This window comes from Astyanax mexicanus, chromosome 17, assembly GCF_023375975.1.
Source record: "Astyanax mexicanus isolate ESR-SI-001 chromosome 17, AstMex3_surface, whole genome shotgun sequence".
Lineage (NCBI taxonomy): Eukaryota > Metazoa > Chordata > Actinopteri > Characiformes > Acestrorhamphidae > Astyanax > Astyanax mexicanus.
In genome coordinates, this window is record NC_064424.1 from 9,662,478 (window position 1) to 9,682,117 (window position 19,640).

Sequence of the window (19,640 nt, forward strand, 5' to 3'; positions counted from 1 at the left end):
CTCTATCTAATCCTCTATCTAATATTTATTTTAACATCTCAATATAAAATATATTATGAATAATATACAGGTAGTAGATTTGTGCTCTTTAGTGTCAGAAAGTCAGGACACAAATTATTAAAGATGTACATATTAATTCTATTCTAATATGAATAAGTTCACCATTAATATAAAATACATGTTACAAATTGTACCTCTGTAGCTGCATTTGTGGGTTGTTCTGGTACGAGTGGATCAGACACAGCAGTTCTGCTGGAGTTTTTAAACATCTCTCCTAAACTAGTACACTGAGAATAGTCCAGCAATAAAAATATTCATCCAACAGCATCCTGTAGGCATGGTCTTGCAACCACTGATGAACGACTAAGGGACCAGCACAAACTTTGCAGCAACAGATTCAGAGCTTCTATGTCTGACTTTATATCTACAAGGTGGAGCAGCTAAGTCAGTGGACAGTGAACTCCAGCTGCACTGCTGTATCTGATAATAGCTAATAGCTACTCAATAGTGGTCCTGTAAGGTCCTGACATTAGAGCATTGGAGGGTTAAAGGAGAATAATAAAGTATGTAGAGAAACAGAAGCAGTACAGTATGTAGTTATAAAATATAAAATTATAAGATTTTACCATTTAAGGACCAGAGGATCCCTGTAGTCTTGCAGATACCCAATTAAGGACAAAAGTATGAGACCAGTAGTTTTTTCTCTCCAGGTCATTTTAATAGTTGTTTACCACTCTCATGAACAGAAGGTTTTTTTAGGGCGGGATTACAGGCATTTGGTAAAATAAAATCAAATAAATAATATCAACGAAGCACCTTTTGGTTCAAAGGCATGAATGTAAATATGTGTGAACTACATTCAGTAAAAACCTCTTTCCTTCAAGCACATGCGTCGGTCATAGAAAACTCAAACGGAAAGTAAAAACATCTGAATGCTCTAATTATATAAAAAAAAAACATTCACAGTTCAGCAAAATAAAACAAGCATTATATCTGCCGCTGCAGGAACTTTTTTCCCTTTTAAAACATATTCAGACGCTTCTGCTCGCATAGAAAGGATCATTCTGGTGCAATCCCAGCAACCCAGAATGCAACACTGTTATTAATGTTCCTGTGGGGCATATCACACTCAAGCCACAGAAACAAAAGGAAGCTAAAATATCAAAACTCAAAAACATCAGCGGAGCTACAGTAAAACACACCATATAGCATAAAATCAGAATCCAGAAGGTGGTTGTCTGCAGTTTTCAATTTTCCTGCCTCTGAAACAGCTCGTCTTCAGGGGTGGGAGGCAGAAAGGACGCTGAGTCACCCTCCAGGCTTCAGTGTCATCAGCAGCGTACCACTCACACACTGCACCACCACAGCGCTCCCTGGAGGGCCAGAGCAGAGCAACCCAACAATCGAACGAAGCCACAAAAACGAAAATACAATCTCTGTGTGATCACAAACATAAAATAAGAAAAGGTGTCTAAAAAAAGGATTTTTGGGGGCATGGAGGGACAGTAAAAACAGTGCATGGAGAGATGCGTGCATGTCTCCCCTCAGTGCATCGGAGGGTGAGTCTTCACATTCCGGCAGGCTGGGCTCGGAGGGGTAGGGGCATTACTTCTTCCAGATGGTGTAGAACACCCACCTGAATCAGTAGATTAAGGAAGAATTCTGACAAGAACTTTACAAACTGTGTTTAAATACCGCTTCTGTCTCAAAAAGTTCAACCCTGATGCAGAGTGTCATGTGTAGTAATTTGTAGAAGGCTGTTCTTTATGGATTGTGTTGTCTTTTCCTATATTTATGAATTTTAAACATATGTATACGTTCAGTTTTGCTTGGGCTGACCGATTACATTATATGGTCTGAACTATAGAGAGCTCTAAACTACACTGAAGACGAATTAAGAGTAGCTTGTAATGGCATAATATTGGACAAATCTGTTTTAGTGAAGGACAGACATTATGTGCAGCTGGCTAGTTTCACCACAGAGTGGCACTGTGTCCAAATTCAACATCTGATGTGCTGATAATGATTTAACCCTTTCAGACCCTGCATCCATTACAATGTACTTTTGTACATAACACTATTTGAGAGCTGTTGCCCTTCAGAACAGACCATAAAAAGGTTTATAAACCAATGAATGAGTCACTGAGGCAAAGTAACGGCTATTGTTTCTATTTTAATGTGATTAAAACACTTTTTAATCATGTTTTTTATTGTTTAGGGAAGGTTTATGACATAAAAAGGTCAATATAAAATATAAAATATTACATACGGGCTTTCAATGCAATGGAAATAAAAAAGCTATTATATATTTTTGTTAGTTGGATTTATTTGCTTTATAAATTTATAGTAGAATATTAGAGTTATTAGAGAATATTGGAGAAAAATGCAATTTTGACATCTATTTTTTCATCACTGGAGATCATTCTGGTCTAAAAGGGTTAAACTGTGGACAGGGATTGAGAAGGCCAGGCCTTGATTACACCGGATTCTGAATGACGGAGACTTCTGCTTTTAAAGAAAAAAACTAGCAATATAATAAGGATATGCTTTATTCCTGTTCAGAATTAAGTAAACGTTGTGAGGTGATTTCCCAGATAGAGATTATGCAAAGTAGTGAACTGGAATTACTTTCCAATGAAAAATATTCAGTTTAATGCAGTGTAGTCCAAGAACTAGGCCAGAAAACCAGCCCGATAATAAATATGTTTCCCGGATTTGTGGGTCAATGTATTTGTTTTACTGAGAAAAAGGTGGACAGCTGCCTTAGATAAGTTGTAAATTAATCTTGAATTAGCAAAGTAAAGTAAGCTTTTTTATACCCAACATTAAATATGTATAAAGAGAAGCCTTCTTTTCAAACATTGCGTTTATTTAATCTATATTTGTGCATGTTCTTTGAAAGCTTACGGATACCCATGGAACTGGGCAGTAGCACCTCTAAATCCTGGGGGCAAAAGAAACTCTTGCAGAAAAAAAAAACTACTGATGATTTACAGCCATTTTTTCCTATTTTTGTAGCAATTAAAGAAATACCAATTGATCATTAAGTAAGAAAACTATTTATAAACTTTATAAATTGTATAAAATATCTTCTCATTACATCTTCTCATTATATGTACACCAATGCACATTTGCACAAACACCACACCCAATATAGTAGATATGATGAGCGTAGTATAGAGCATGATAAATGGGCTGGATTCACACTGTGAATGCTTTTTGAACCTGCGTCTGACAACATCCCCATGTTGCTAGGCAACAACCACACCATCTGTATTTTGTGCTGCTGTTAAGCTCTTAATATTTACACGGGTATCCTGGAAAGTTAACTAATTACTTATTGCAGTTAACTTATTACACTGGAAATGTGAATTACAAACGTACCAGATGCATTAACTTATCTTTTTCCCCTAAAACACTACAGCAAGCTCTCCACATATTCATTTTCCACAGCCTTTCAGACTCAAGTATTCTGTTCCAATCAGTTACAAGAATAAACTCACTCTTTCCTTCTTTATGTTGTTGTGTTTTTCGATTTTGATTGCAAATCTTTCAACTTCCTTTTTTTTTCCCCTGAATTTGCTGGTATGTTTTTTTTTATTTATTTCACTGCTGTGTCTTTCAATTGTTTTACACATTTAATCCACCATACCATCATCAGGTAAATCAGGAGATTACCTAGACTAGAATTAAGCACCTCTGCCCAATTCTAGGACTGAAGGTGTAGCAATAGGCATGCCTGTTCCGTTTCTGTATCACATGTTGGTCTGGCTTCATCGTGTAACAAAAGCAGCAAATACAAGAAAGTGTAATAAGGGTTATAAAGGATACAGCTCCATATAGGAAGGAACACACACCACTTCTTTGGAGAAGTCCACTTTGCATGAAAGCCTTCCCAGCAGCTCCTCATACTCACTAAGCGCCTCACTGAGATTCACACAGTTACCCTGTGGAAAAGCATCAACAAACATGTTCAGAAGAGACCACCCAAAGAACACAAATAGCAGTTATTCCTTACAGTAAACTTCTATAGAATAAAATCCTCACCTGAGTGAAGTACTTCCCACTAGGTCGAAGAACTTTGATTGACAAGTCAAGAATGAGCCTCAGGAATTCCCATGTTGACTCTGCAAAAACATTTAAATCAGAAATTAGGTATAAAAAAACGATTACATATTAAAGAGAATTCACTGTTGAGCATTCTGGAGGTGTTGTGGGCCTAATATAGAAAAAAAAATCCAGCCCGATCCATGCCCGAGCAAGATTTAAACAACACCTCTTTTTAGTAAGTAGAGCATTAAAACTGAGCTTGTTAAAAACATTTTCGGGATGTTTAAATGAGCAAAATCTGTTTAGAATGATGTTAATTAATATTGCAACACTAAAGAAGCATAGACCTGTTATTTAAGGAAAATGATTATTAAGAACTGATCTCTCCGTCTACTCTTATATAATTAACAATATCTAAGAATGAAAAACACTTTCTGAACAAATGATTTTTTTAATTTTAAACATACAGCCTTAGAGCAAAACACATAAAACAACAATAAGGCTACGCACTGCACATTCATTAAACCGAAATAGAACAATAACAATAACAGAATTTACAATGATTTTGTCTACTCATCTTATATAATTAACAATGTGAAGGAATATTAAACACTTTCTGAACAAACATTTTTTAAATTTTTAAGCATAATAGCAATAAACCGGAGCTCACGTGTGTAGTGCTCACTGCAGTTTTAGAGCTATGTGATTATAAAATTCAAACTTGTGCAACATTTTGTTTGAAACGCAGTTTAATTTGTTACTTTATTATATTGTGATTATCACACCACAGGTTTAAATAAATTACAAATAGCATTATAAAACAGAGGGTCGGGTCAGATTTAGGCAGAGAATCTAAGCTCTAGGATTGGATTTGTGTAGGAAAGATTGTGCGTTCCTTTTTTGTGTCAAATGTTGCTGATTGGATTATAAACGGACACAGCAGCCTTGCTGTCAGGTGGAGGAGGTGATTAATGTTGTGTAGGTAATAGTAAGTGAGAGTAGACTATAAGGAAAGGGAATGTGCCATATGTGAAACCCTAGATGTTAAGTACAGGATTATGTTACTCATGTTCCTGTATTATGTTACCTTTTATTATGAAATCTTTCATGTTGTACTTGTCCAGACTGAAAGCTGTGAAATGGTTTGTGGCAAATAAGCATGAAAATCAGCACCAACCTTCTTCAGGTGCTGTAGAGATAGGGACTGCCGTTAGGTCATTTATGACGTAATCAAACGTCCTTCCCTCCTCTGCATACTTTTTAAGAACTGGAACACAGTCCTGTACCAAAACCTATGAGAGAAAGAGAGAGAGAGAGAGAGAGAGAGAGAGAGAGAGAGAGAAGGAAAAAAAAACAGTTGCAGTGGTAAAATTATGTAACACATTACATAAGAAGACTGTTTAGGTCTATAGCAACTAACGGCTAGAACTTCCACCAATTGATTACATGCTATCTGTTTCACCAGCAGGAAAGCTGGCCTCTGTTTACAAGGTCACATCCCCCATAAATATGTGCAACAGCACAGGGAGGTGTGAATGTGGTCATGTGTCAAGAATGCGGATTTTGATAAATACAGAAAACAGAATAAAACAAAGAAGCCAAGCAGAGATTAATAAAAAGTTTAAAAGGCCAGGGGCTGGAAAAAAGAGTAGTTTTTTTTACCTATTTATCAGCCAACCAAACAAACTAAACAAACTGGCACTTTCTAACAATATTAGCAAGACATCTTATATATACAGCTCTGGAAAAAAAAATAAGAGACAACGTAAAATCTATGAGTTTCTTTGATTTTACCAAATTGAAAACCTCTGGAATATAATCACAAGCCATCAAACCAAACTGAACTGCTTGAATTCTTGCACCAGGAGTGGAGGCATTAAGTTATCCAAAAGCAGTGTGTAAGACTGGTGGAGGAGAACATGCCAAGATGCATGAAAACTGTGATTAAAAACCAGGGTTATTCCACCAAATATTGATTTCTGAACTCTTAAAACTTTATTAATATGAACTTGAGAAATGTTGTCCGTAGTTTATAGAATAAAACAACAAGGTTAATTAAATTCAGAAACTAAAGTGGTCGCTTATTTTTTTCCAGAGCTGTATGTATATGTGTTGTCATTAGCTGTCAGCATTGCATCTAGCAAGGCTGAATTACTAAATTTCAGTTCAGATATGACTGGTAGCCTTTCTGCCTCAGATCACTGTTTGAGCAGACAGGATGCATTATGTTTCAGACACAGGGGTTATGACATCCCATTCTAAATCCATAGGCATTAATAATTTATACAGTATGTAGTTGAGTCAGCAAAGTGCTGGTGACTTTTATGCACCTCAGCAGTAACTGTACCTATGTGTTTGGGTAAATGCTTGATTTTATACACCTATTCCAATGGGACTAATGTTATATTAATATAATATAACATCAATAATAATAACAGCAGAAATAAATACATGACATAGCTTCCCAACTTCGTACCTCATAGCAGTCCCCTTTCAAGTTATCCAGAACATTCCCACAAGTCTTCCTCATGTGCTTCCGACATCCGTCAATCACCAGCTGGTCAATTTACAGCTTCATTAAGGAATTTCTACAACATTTCCTTAATTATGCTTTAAAGATTCATGCCACGTATGAGTTCTTTGTTCTGGTCCTGAAGTAAAAGTGTGCCCTTACACTTTGTACTGTTCTCTTTCTGCGCTAACATACATACTTCACTTGAGGATTGGTAATTAGTCAATTAGTATTGTGAACAGAAAAAAAATCAAATTATGCCAGGATGTGGTACTCCAAAAGCAGATATAAATATGTTTTTCTCCATGCAAGTAAAAAATTATATATGCTAACAGTAAATCTCCAGTTTTTTATCATTTTTACAACATATTTCATCAAAAAGATGTTATAAGAGTGTAGTTACACTTTTAGAGTACATATTTGAGTAGTTTAAAATCTCATATATAATGTACAGTATTATACAGTATTTACAGCATCTGTTACTGACTGCGCTGTCTTCAGTTCACTGCATTCAACAAAACACTTTAGGCTACTGTATCCTAGAAATGGAAGTGTTTGATGGCATGTTTGTGGCTTTATACAGTTCATATTGATACCAGATTTTTTTTTTTAGATATATATTTTTATATTCATTTTGTCAATATTTTCCAGCACTAGGTTCTTCTATTTTAATGTTTTAGCTTAAAGTAAATAGAAGTTGAAAAGGATATTTCCACCATGGTGATCATCTTTGGTTTAAGCTTCACTGCTTCATTGAGGATGCCTCCATCTCCTCCACCAAGGATCAGCACCTCCTTCCCAGCATAGTGTTCCTTGCCACTACCCATAATGGCCTGTGTGTATGGCAAATCGCTCTCTGCTAGATCTATAGACATTGTTACACAAACAGGTCCACATATTTGTACAGGCTGCATTAAAAACACAACATAGGGAACTTGCAAAAGACAACTACTGAAACTTACTAACGTCCCCATTGAGGATGAGGATATTGCCAAACTGTTGTGAGTGCAGGATTTTGATGTTCTGGTATTCAGATTCCTTCTCATACACAATTTCATCAATGTCATACTCTACAAGCCTGCCATCAGCTGTCGGCCAGTACCTGTCTATCTCTTCCCCTCGTCGCAGTGCGGGGAGCCTAATCAGAAAAACACATAGAAACACAATCACCTCATAATTCATCCTGTACTTTCAGAAATATTAATACACACACTCTTTATATCTCACCTCTTGACCCTTTGGATTTTTCCACTCAGTAGAGTTCTCAGTTTCTTCTCCAGTGCATTCAGTAGCTGTAAGCAGACAGCAGTTCACACAGTCTTAGCTATGCATTGATATTAGTTATACATTATATATTGAGTGTGATGAAAGAGATATACAGGGAAAAGGAAATCTACTTTCTGAGGGACATTTGAGCACAGAAGAGTCATAATCACAGTTGAAATACTGAAATGTTCAAAAGTATAACCTATGCATTTATGGTATTCACAGTTATTTAAAAGTTTTCTATTATATACAGCTCTGGAAAAAATGAAGAGCCTTCAGTTTCTGAATCAGTTTCTCTGATTTTGCTATTTATAGGTATACTTTTGAGTAAAATGAATATTATTGTTTTATTCTATAAAATTTCTTCCAAATTCCAAATAAAAATATTGTCATTTAGAGCATTTATTTGCAGAAAATAAGAAATGGCTGAAATAACAAAAAAGATGCAACAGTTTCAGACCTCAAATAATGCAAAGAAAACAAGTTTATATTTATAAAGATTTAAGAGTTTAGAAATCAATATTTGGTAGAACAACCCTGGTTTTTAATAACACTGTTCTCCTCCACCAGTCTTACACACTGCTTTTGGATAACGTTATGCCTTTACTCCTGGTACAACACATTCAAGCAGTTCAGCTTGGTTTGATGCCTTGTGATCATTCATCTTCCTCTTGGTTATATTCCAGAGGTTTTCAATATGGTAAAATCAAAGAAACTAAGTGGTCTCTTATTTTTGTCCAGAGCTGTATAATGTTGTATAAAGTTTTTTTTATATATATTTCTTTATGTACTTGATTGTATACATTGTAGATGAACATTAAAGAAATGAAAACAATTAAGGGACACATATTGAATTATCTAGTAAAAAAAGTGTTTGGCCTCCACAACCCTGACCTAAACCTGAGAAAACTGAGAAACAAACTATTGTTGAACACATCGAGGAACACCAGTATTTTGGTCTAGTGTAACATTTGATCACTTACATTGTCCACTTGTGCTTGATCATCCCCTTTACAACACTGCAGGTCAAAAGTCACCAGACCATGAGAGTGCACTCGCATGACAGCAAACCTGGAAAGGAATGAGAACCAAACTTTAGATCCAAGTTGAGAGAAATGTATGGGTGTGGAAGTGACTCTTTAAAGAAAACAATTTGCCTGGCTCTGTAACTGTGTGTTTATTAGTTAATCAGGAATATATAATCCAACAGCTGTTTAATGACAGTCCAGTTGTCAATATCTACTGGACAAGCCTCATTTATGCTCTCTGTGCTCTGTGATGAGTGTTATGTCTTGGTTAGGACAGATAACTTGGGGCATAAATAAGGATTGTTTGGAGCCGACCAACACTTTTCTGATCACCGATAGTTTTCTGATAACTGGACCACCATCACAGCTATGCCAGGGTGGTAGTGGGCACAGAGAATTTTGCCCCAGAGTGATATGGGGTCCTGCCCAGGCCAGCTTCATCCCAGCTTAGGCCAACACAATGGCTCACCAGCTGTGTTTACCACGGGTTACACACAAAACAGGAAGTGTGTGCCAAAGCCCTCAGATCAGATGCACAAAGCCACTGAAACGGGCCTGCGCTCATCTAACGCAGCCCATTGTTGCGCAAGGGATGCACTTAACTGACCATTCCATGGTCATCCTAAAGAGGGCCTGAACACAGGAGCACACCTGGCCTTTTTTAGTTGGGGGACGGGGGGCATTTGTCGCTCAGGCATGGCTGCGTTCATCATTATTGTCTGACTCTGGTCAGTTAACTTCCACATTGTGCTTAGCTGTTAGACGAAAAAATGGAAACCCTCTGTGGAATGGCTGAAAATATTTCCCCTGACCTTTTTGACTCATAACTCATCACTGGAAAATTAAATGTTTAAAAAGTTTAACAAAAATTCAGATTTATTTTATGTCTTATATAAAATATAAATATATGTGTGATCTAATCTGACCTAAGTTAAGAGTGCCAGCTCTGTCTGTATAATCTTAGCCTAAATATTCTGATGCCCAATAACTGAAGAAGTGGTCATAAATATTTGTGGCAGATTTCTTCTAGCTGTCCAGGCCGACAATCGTTTTTTCAACAAAATGAATACTTATAAATGTCTTTCTTAGTGCAATCTGACCCAGCGAATCATTAACAGGTTCTGTCACTATAACATGATAGAGGCAAACAAAATGCAAAAAGACCAATTATGGTAAAAAAAAAATTATGGTAAATTCAGGAACTGTTACTTGTCATCATTATTGTCATCATTAATTATATTTCATAAATAAGCAAATCTAACTTTTTTTCTATTAAACCTAACCTTTTTTTCATGGAAAAATTAAATATAAAATATGAATATAAAAATGACAGAATCAACATTTTAAGCCCTGGAAATTTCTCTATGTCACTAATTACAATTTTGATTTGACATATTGAGAAGTAGTTTTAAAGTCCAAGGGACTATTAATATATACTGTAATCCATTCATGTTATAATTGTGGCCTTAAGGAACCTGTTATTTTATGCGTCTGAAATAAATTGATGTGGGGGGTGGGGGGGCAGTTTCCCAGGCAGGGCTATTTAAAATGTTTAAAATGTTGTGTAGTCCAAAACTAGGCCTATTCTCTGGTTCTAAAACTATCTATGGAGTTTTAAGTTAAACTAAATTTAAATTAAATGTATTAAGTTTTAAATGAATTAACTATGCAGTTTAAATGACTTAAATAGCAAAAAGTGAGGAATGCATTTAATTTAGCACACAATTCGATTTTTTTATCGCTTAACAGCGCTATTTCATTTGGTTTTGATCATGCAGCCCTGCTAATGGCAAAAGCCAAAGCTAAGATTTCTCTACAGGAAGGTCTGCTGATGACCACAGTGGAGAGTGATGGCACCTACCTGCCATTTTTGCCAATGAAGGTGGCCAAGTATCCATGTCCCTCTGTGTCATGGACAGTCTCTGTCATTTCCTGCTCTTGAAATATAGACTGCAGGCCACGCACAGTTGCAGCGTGGTCAGCTGGAATGAGAGAAGAGAAACAGATGAGAGTCGTGGCAGGAGAGTAATCAGTCTTCCTCATCTGTGACCTCTTTCAATTTCTCTTAAGAGGGAGATTTAGTCTCACTGACCCTGGCAATCCCAGCTTCTGATCCTATGCAGCCTAATCTCTCTAATCTACTGTGTGTGTGTGTGTGTGTGTGTGTGTGTGTAAAACTCGAGCTGAGATAAGATAACACAGCATCACATATCATGTTATTAAGAGTTCTGTAAAAGGCTTGTTACATAAGTATGCAAGCAAACAAGATGGTGATTTGGGATGAGCTGGAGCTTCACAGCATAAAAGAAAAACAGCAACTATTTTTCAGCACCTCCAGGAACTCCTTCAAGACTCTAAGAACACTATTCCAGGTGACTCTACCTCATAAAGACACTGAGATTAAAATACCAAAGTGTACAAATCTGTCTTCTAAACTAAATGTAGTACAGTATAGATGTAAAGAATGTACAGTATAAAACATACTCTGGTTTATTTAACACTTTTTGTTTACAAAATAATTCCATGTGTTTCTGTATAGCTTTAATATACTCTTCAATATTTAGTTTTTTAATGTAAAAAAAGCATGTGTTTTCTTTCTTTTTATGATTTTTTTTACTTTATACATTAAAAGTCTACAAGAACATGTACTACTGTGCTGTGCTACTGGTAATGCTTTCTGTGGCATATTTCCAGTGCACCTGTGACACTGTTAAATTCATGCAGAAAACATCAGTACAGATAATTTGCAGTTCAGTTCATTGTGTTTATACCTTACATATGTGTAAACGAGGCCAGACAGTATTAAATTAGCATTTTTCTCTCTTTGAGCTAATTTAATTGTAGTTGAAGCTGAAAATCCAGTCAGATTAGGACCCATGCAAACAGCTAATGCAAAGTGACCTGATGAATTTACCTAAACATTAAATTATTTTTATTAAAACCAAAACAGCTGTTATCAGTAGATAAACAGAGGCACTATTTCAATAACTTCAAAGCTTTCTGGAAAATTGAAAATTGTTCAAAATCCATGACTTTTCCATGACCTTAAGAATCCTGTCAACAGTAAGTGTTGCTGTGTTATATCGTTAAATAAAACTGCTAATGTGTCACCAGGCTCTGTCAATTATGCATTAAAGCAGTTTCCAGATTAGCCGCATATGCTAACATAGCATCTGAGACCTCTGAATCAAAATTGAAATGTAGGACGCCTAGAGATTCCCACCCATCAGCTATATATATATATAGATAGATAGATAGATAGATAGATAGATAGATAGATAGATAGATAGATAGATAGATCAATGCTTGAATGAAATGTAAGCAACTAACAATATGCACTAACGTTACATATTATATTAACCCAATGTATTATATGTACAGTGTGCACGCAGAGTTATGCAGGTTCTGTATATGTAGGCTGGGGGCAGTAATTCAGGAGAGGGGTAGGTTAAATTAGCATCACAAAAAACTGGGCTAAACTAGTGAACTAACCCCAGGAGGGCTGGGAGGTAAGGCTCAGGTGGAGGCTTTGGGAGTAAGGTGATACGGCAGCAGCCCGTGTCCACGCGCTGTACAGGTGTTTCCCTTTAGATCCCTATGGCAACACGTTCGCATCTAAAAATAAACCGCCGCTTAGCCTCGCATGCTAACTATAGCCCGTTAGCCGAGGAGCACTACTGTCTGTCTGTTCATTCAGCCCGTTAGCTACAGATATCGTGTGTAGCTGCAGCTGAGAGAGAGGGAGAGAGGGGGAAAGAGAGAGAGAAAGAGGGGGAGAGAGAGAGAGAAAGAGAGGTAGAGAGAGGTGCAGATACAGACACACGGCTCTCTGCACGTAGGTCCCGTTAGCCTTAGCACACATGCTAACTACATCTGTAAGGTCAACACTTAGAGCTGGGTAATCCCAGTCCATAAGGTAAAAAATCCACCCCAGGTTTTCTTTTATTGTAATATATACGAAAAAAGCGACATACTGTTATAGAATAAAAAAACAAGAAAATGTATTATTAAAAAAACTATTTAAAAATACATACTCATACAAAGTGAAATTAAGAACATTTTTATTAAACTAAGGAGGAACATGACAACTACATGTATAAATGTTACTGCAATAAAATAAATATCAAAACTGCACAAAATAATAAGGCCACAAAAATAGATATTTTACTGCTCTGCATGTGTCAGCATTTAGAGTACTTTTTTTCAACCCAATTTTCTCCCTAATTTACACGGCCAATTACCCAACCCTTTCGTTAGGATTCCCCCTATCATTAGTGATGCCCCAACACCAGGAGGTTGAAAACTATATCACGCCTCCTCCGATACATTTAAATTCAGCCACAGCCTCTGTTTGAAGCGCGCTCGGAGAGAGCGCAGCGACACGTTCCTGATACATCAGCTCAGATGCCTTGTGCTGATAGACATCACTCTTTGGACTGATGAGGGGAAAGAGTGCCACCCAGAGACATCAAGGCCAATTGTGCTTTCTCAAGGCTCCGGCAGCTGATGGCAAGCTACATTCAAACAGAATTCGAACCAGCGATCTACCAATTATTTTTTTCCCAATGTTAATGATGAGTACAAAATTAGATGAGCATTCATTATTTAATTTTTTTTTTATGTATTTATTTTTACAAGCTGTCCGCGACCCGCCTGGAACGTGTCCACGACCAACAAAAGTGTTAAGGAAAATATCATATTCATAAAGGTGAACTTACCTAACCTAAGACCTTTCGGTTTCAATAAATAATCCCTGCAAAGATTTATTGATAGTATGTGTAGGCCTTTAAACTGCTTAACTGAGTAAAGGTACTAAAATCTATAAAATCCTGAATATTATTGTTGATAAATTGTTCCTTTATCCTTCACTGGCTTCCACAACTTCAATGTATTCCACAACTGTTTTTGTAAGATTTTGCAAGTCCTTAATAATATTAAATATAAAATAATATTAAAAAATAATAAAGTGCTGACAGAAGCAAACACCACACATCACACACAGGGTCAATATCAGTATAATATGCTTCTTGTATCCACAGCAGTGTTGTTTAAATCTTATACAAACACTGTACCAATAATTGAATCACTGTTTTAATGCAATTTTTAAAATGAGATAATCAATATTGTATACCTTTACATATAGAAGCTTCATATAGAAATGGAACTTTTATGTGGCAGTGATTTCCATATTTTACAGTTTTCCTTAACTGAAATACAAGGACGTTATGTTTGCACTGTGTTTAACATGAAAAAAGCTGCATGTAAGGTTGAAGGGGGCTGCTTACTATTCTATTCTTATCATATTATTACTATTACTATGAAAAAAAAAGAAAAGGAATGTAAAGGAAATAATAGCTTGCACATCACTTTCAATGGTTCTGTCTGTTTACAAATAAAATAACTTACATTGTTACATAAGAACCAAAAATTTTAATTGTAATGGAGAACTGCTCATATATTTGAATAATATTGGGATATATATACATATTTATATCGCCCAGGCCTAGTATATTTATATTTTTCATTAATTTGATCCCATTTTTCCCAAAATTTGGAAAGGCAAGTCCTCCCTGCTAAAAAATTTAGCTTAAGACCAGCTGTTCGTCCAGAAAAAAATACATTTTTTAAAAATACACACTGTGGATAGAAGAACGTAAAATATGTACAAAACTTCAGAAATGGAATGTCCCATCCATCTGTCAATCATCAGGCCTCGCTCGAACTACAGTAATTCATGTGGCTTGAGCAGTCTGACCAGGTGTGGGCGTTCCCAGGCTGTTCCCTGAAGTAGCACTTCGTGATTCACTTACATATTGCTATGCTTTGGCTTGTTTGGCATGCCAGTGTACTGTGATAAAAAGGTGTACTACAGTTCTTCAAGTTATTCAATGTTAATGATGAGTACAAAATTAGATGAGCATTCATTATTTAAGTTTTTTTTTATGTATTTATTTTTACAAGCTGTCCGCGACCCGCCTGGAACGTGTCCACGACCAACAAAAGTGTTAAGGAAAATATCATATTCATAAAGGTGAACTTACCTAACCTAAGACCTTTCGGTTTCAATAAATAATCCCTGCAAAGATTTATTGATAGTATGTGTAGGCCTTTAAACTGCTTAACTGAGTAAAGGTACTAAAACCTATAAAATCCTGAATATTATTGTTGATAAATTGTTCCTTTATCCTTCACTGGCTTTATGTATTCCACAACTGTTTTTGTAAGATTTTGCAAGTCCTTAATAATATTAAATATAAAATAATATTAAAAAATAATAAAGTGCTGACAGAAGCAAACACCACACATCACACACGGGGTCAATATCAGTATAATATGCTTCTTGTATCCACCGCAGTGTTGTTTAAATCTTATACAAACTCTGTACCAATAATTGAATCACTGTTTTAATGCAATTTTTGAAATGAGATAATCAATATTGCATACCTTTACATATAGAAGCTTCATATAGAAATGGAACTTTTATGTGGCAGTGATTTCCATATTTTACAGTTTTCCTTAACTGAAATACAAGGACGTTATGTTTGCACTGTGTTTAACATGAAAAAAGCTGCATGTAAGGTTGAAGGGGGCTGCTTACTATTCTATTCTTATCATATTATTAATATTACTATGAAAAAAAATGAAAAGGAATGTAAAGGAAATAATAGCTTGCACATCACTTTCAATGGTTCTGTCTGTTTACAAATAAAATAACTTACATTGTTACATAAGAACCAAAAATTTTAATCGTAATGGAGAACTGCTCATATATTTGAATAATATTGGGATATATATATATATATATATATATATATATATATATATATATATATATATATATATATATATATATATATATCTGTGCTGAACATCACCTATGGGAGTGACTTTGGAAGATTCTGGTAAAAAAAAAAAAAAAAATCCAGCTAAAGACCAGCTGTTTTTTTTTTTTTATCTGGATGACAAATGTTCTTGAGCAGGATTTTTTTTTTAGCAGGGCACCATCTACCCACCCAGAGAGAGCAAGGCCAATTGGGCTTTCTCAGTCTCCAGCTGCTGATGGCAAGCAACATGACTTAAGATTTTAATTTTATGAAAATAGCTAGCTATTAAAAATATTAAGCTATTAAAATGTCTAAAGTGTATAATTTCCTGTGCACCCTGTGTCACCTTGGGATAACCCTTGTCATCACTGACTTCACAGCCTCCACAGTTTTATTTATGGTGAAATATCAAGGTAATTAAAAGAATTTTACGAAAATTATATAAATGTACATTTGAAGCAGAACAACATGATCAATATGAACAAGTGAATATGTCTTTAGCTCTAGGTCAATAATTTTTTTTAAATCAAATGGCAAATTTCGCTATAATGATCTGCAGCAGGGAAGCACAGGCAGTTGGAACTAAATCCCGGGGTGGATTTTTACTTTCTGGAGCTTCTCAGTACCCCATCTAACATATAACACATAAAAACTAAATATACTCGATAGGTTTACGGTCTGCTCCAGCCTGTCCCTCAGACTGGTCGGCTGATCTGCAGTCAGTGTAAGTGTATATAATATTCATAATAATAACGTGACACTCAGCAGTGCGGCGGGTCAGCAGAGGCCCGTGTTCCTGCAGCGGGGCAGCAGCAGCAGCATGAGCCAGACTGCTAGCCTGCCCTCCTCCTCTCCTCCCCTCTCTCTCTCTCTCTCCCTCTCTCTGCACCGTTCATTCATTCCGCTGCGGTCGGTTCGTGTGTGTGTGTTTACCTGGCCCACAGAGCTTGAAGTCAATGGTGTAATGTCGCACTGCCATGATGGTGTGAAGCCGTCTGCCATGCCTGGAAAAGGCAGCCGGTGTGGAGAACGGGACGAGGCTGCAGTGACAGAGCGCGAGGACAGACGCAGAAGGTGCGCTCGAGCTGTGTGTGCAGCAGAGGGCTAGGAAGTGGGCGGAGTGGAGAGTGCAGTGGAGGCCGTCAGTCTGTGTGCGCGTGTGTGTGTGAGTATGTGTGTGTGTGTGTTTCTCTCTCTCTCTCTCTCTCTCTCTCTCTCTCTCTCTCTCATTTGAGTGTTGCCATAGCACACAAACATTACATACAAGTAATTTGGGCATACAGGTATATAATGGGTCAGTGTAACGTCAGATCAATTTTCTGACTATTTGGTGATAAATTTTACAATAGACAATTAAACTTAACTTAATCATTTATTTTTTATTGTTTTCAAGTTTTTCATTCCTGTACCTCACAATCTTAATATCAGAAAAAATAATTTAAAAATCTATTATTTTTAATATTATTTTCTAAAGTTTCAAAATGTAGCATTTTATTACAATAATCTTATGGTACATTCCAAACTTTTTTGTTAAAAGGGTAAAAAAAGGGGAGAAATTCCGATTAAGAAGGGCAGAAATGAAAAATGGAAGACTAATTAAAAATGAATTATTAATTACATTTTAGTTAATTCTTATTAATTCTATCATTTCTTATTATTTTAATCATTTTATTTTACTTTTTACTATTACCTTTGATTCTTAAATGTTTCTGTTTTTTATGTATTTATCTATATTAAATGTTTATTAAAAATTGGTATTTCTTTTATTTCTTTTCTTATTATTTCTAATTATTATTGTTTCTATTTTTTTTCAATCTCTTTTAAACTGTAAATGCTCGGCTGCATTGTAAACGAGGGTCACCCTCAGTGTTATCCCGAGTGAAAATAAAGATTTATTGATTGATTGATTGGTTTTAAAACCAATTGTTAGAAAATTCAATTGAAAATCGTTACACTGACCATTATAGAAAAAAATTAATTATTAATTCAATTATTTGTTTAAAATAAGTAAAAAGACCAAATAATTGCTACTTAACAATTCTGTATATATGCAATACATAAATACATTAAGGCCTGGTTTCCCAGACAGTGATTAAGCCTAGTACATAGTTGATGAGAAAAAGAATTAAATCCTGGGAAAACCTTGTGCAGCTATACTTAAAGTTACGATCGAGGAGCAGAGCTCAAAAGAAGTGCAGCAGTCGTTTGGCTTTTCAGAAAGGCCAATACTTATCAAGTTAATACAAGTCATACAAATACACAAAATTCCACTGTTTCAGTAGATCATGACTTCATATCAATATACAAAATAATGCCTTCATATCCACATATTAACACTGTGCATTGACAGAAACTAATCAAGAAAAAGGAGGAAGACAGTGTAGAGTTATGGCAAGTAACAGAGCCTAGGAGAGCACAGGTGAAGGAGGAAAACATAAAAGGCCTGTTTACACCTGACATTAACATGCATTTTTGGTGATCAGGTCAAACCAGATTTCAGTTTCACATGAAACATGAAAAGCCAGGTTTTACACACCCCCAAAAAGCACTGTGATTCACAACCAAATTAAGAATTACAATCTGATCTCTTAAACCACTTTGGAGACGGATCTGAAACACATTTAATACAAGTGTAAATGCAATGTGTTTTTGTCACTGATTTCCATCAGGCAAGTCGAACAATTTCTGGAAAAAAAAGTTAATAATTTACAGTGTAATAGTAATAGTCTTGGCTTTTTACTCTCTTTCAATCTCTCTCATTGTATGTGTGCGCATGTTTGTGTGCACCAGTAAATGTAGATCATTTTTGATTAGTAGAATGTTTTATAAACATTCTTAAAACCTTCACTTTTTTACTTCTTAATTTTTAGTTTTAGGAATGTTATTTTAAAGTTTTGATAATGTTAGCATTTGTCTAGTTGGGATCATTGGTTTTAATAACGTTATGATGCAAATCATTAAAATTTTACACATTTTCAAAATGTTGCCAAACATTCATATAACCCCTGTTAGTTGGGTTGTTCTCTTGCAGTTTAAATAGTCTGTCTTTTACAATAGTCTTTTACAAGAATGCGATTTTTATGCAGAACAGTAAAACAATCTCAACTGGTCACACTGGAAACGCATGTTAATGTGAGGTGTAAACAGGCCCAAAGAGAGACAGGTCAACTTCAGCTTGGAGGAAGAATGCTGAGGTTTGTCTGTCTTTATATGTAGGTATGGATGCAAAAGTCCAGTGTTGTGCAGCTGCTCTCCTGCTAATTTTGTGCTGGGTGGCATCAGTTTTCTTCACACATCCCGGTGAATGATCTTTGTCTCTGCCTCTTGGAGTGGTACATCCTATAAGAAGATTATACAAGAAAATAATTTCAGGTTATACCAAATCAAATCACTTCAACTTCAGCTTCCTTTAATCATCTTTCAAGATTATTGTTGTTTTATTATAATACAGATGTATTACACACAGAGTGATCTATTTTAAGTTTTTATTTCTTTTATTGTTGATGATTATGGCTGATGAAAACACAAAAATCAATATCTCAGAAAATTGGAATATTATATAAGACCAATTGGTACTTTTTGCAGTGTGCCAAGTCCTGCTGGAAAATGAAATCCGCATCTCCATAAAAGTTGCAGGAAGCATGAAGTGCTGTAAAAAGACTTTGGACTTGATAATATAACACAGTGGACACCAGCAGATGACATGGTTCTATTTTGTTCTGTGTGTAATACAGCTATATAATATATAAGTTTCATATTTTAAACTGAATTACTGAAATACAGTAAATCTTTAATAATAATAAAAAAAATTGAGGTGCACCTGTATATTAGAGCTGCATGATCAAACTTTGTGATGAACTCTTAAAAAGTCAAATTGGTCAACAAACAAGTTCACCAAAGAAACATGTATGGTTTAATAAAAACATCTATAAAACAGATGTGTAAGTGAATCTTAATTAC

General features: G+C 35.6%; 2 protein-coding genes across 2 annotated transcripts in view; both read right to left on the minus strand.

Annotated features, from left to right (window-relative positions):
* Positions 1-696: 696 nt before the first annotated feature.
* sms (spermine synthase) lies at positions 697-16,820 on the minus strand. The gene is given in 11 exon segments (XM_049466530.1): positions 697-1,636; positions 3,832-3,947; positions 4,048-4,127; positions 5,228-5,342; positions 6,527-6,622; positions 7,279-7,427; positions 7,525-7,700; positions 7,790-7,854; positions 8,812-8,899; positions 10,718-10,838; positions 16,614-16,820. Coding segments are annotated over 11 exon segments (1,083 nt in total). The 5' UTR covers positions 16,660-16,820; the 3' UTR covers positions 697-1,605.
* A 1,552-nt stretch (positions 16,821-18,372) lies between these two features.
* The window catches only part of cnksr2b (connector enhancer of kinase suppressor of Ras 2b), a 71,384-nt gene continuing 70,116 nt past the window's right edge, over positions 18,373-19,640 (minus strand). The window contains exon 22 of the mRNA XM_049466508.1: positions 18,373-19,019. Within this exon, the coding sequence (XP_049322465.1) occupies positions 18,969-19,019 (51 nt within the window). The 3' untranslated portion in view covers positions 18,373-18,968. The remainder of the gene's footprint in view (positions 19,020-19,640) is intronic.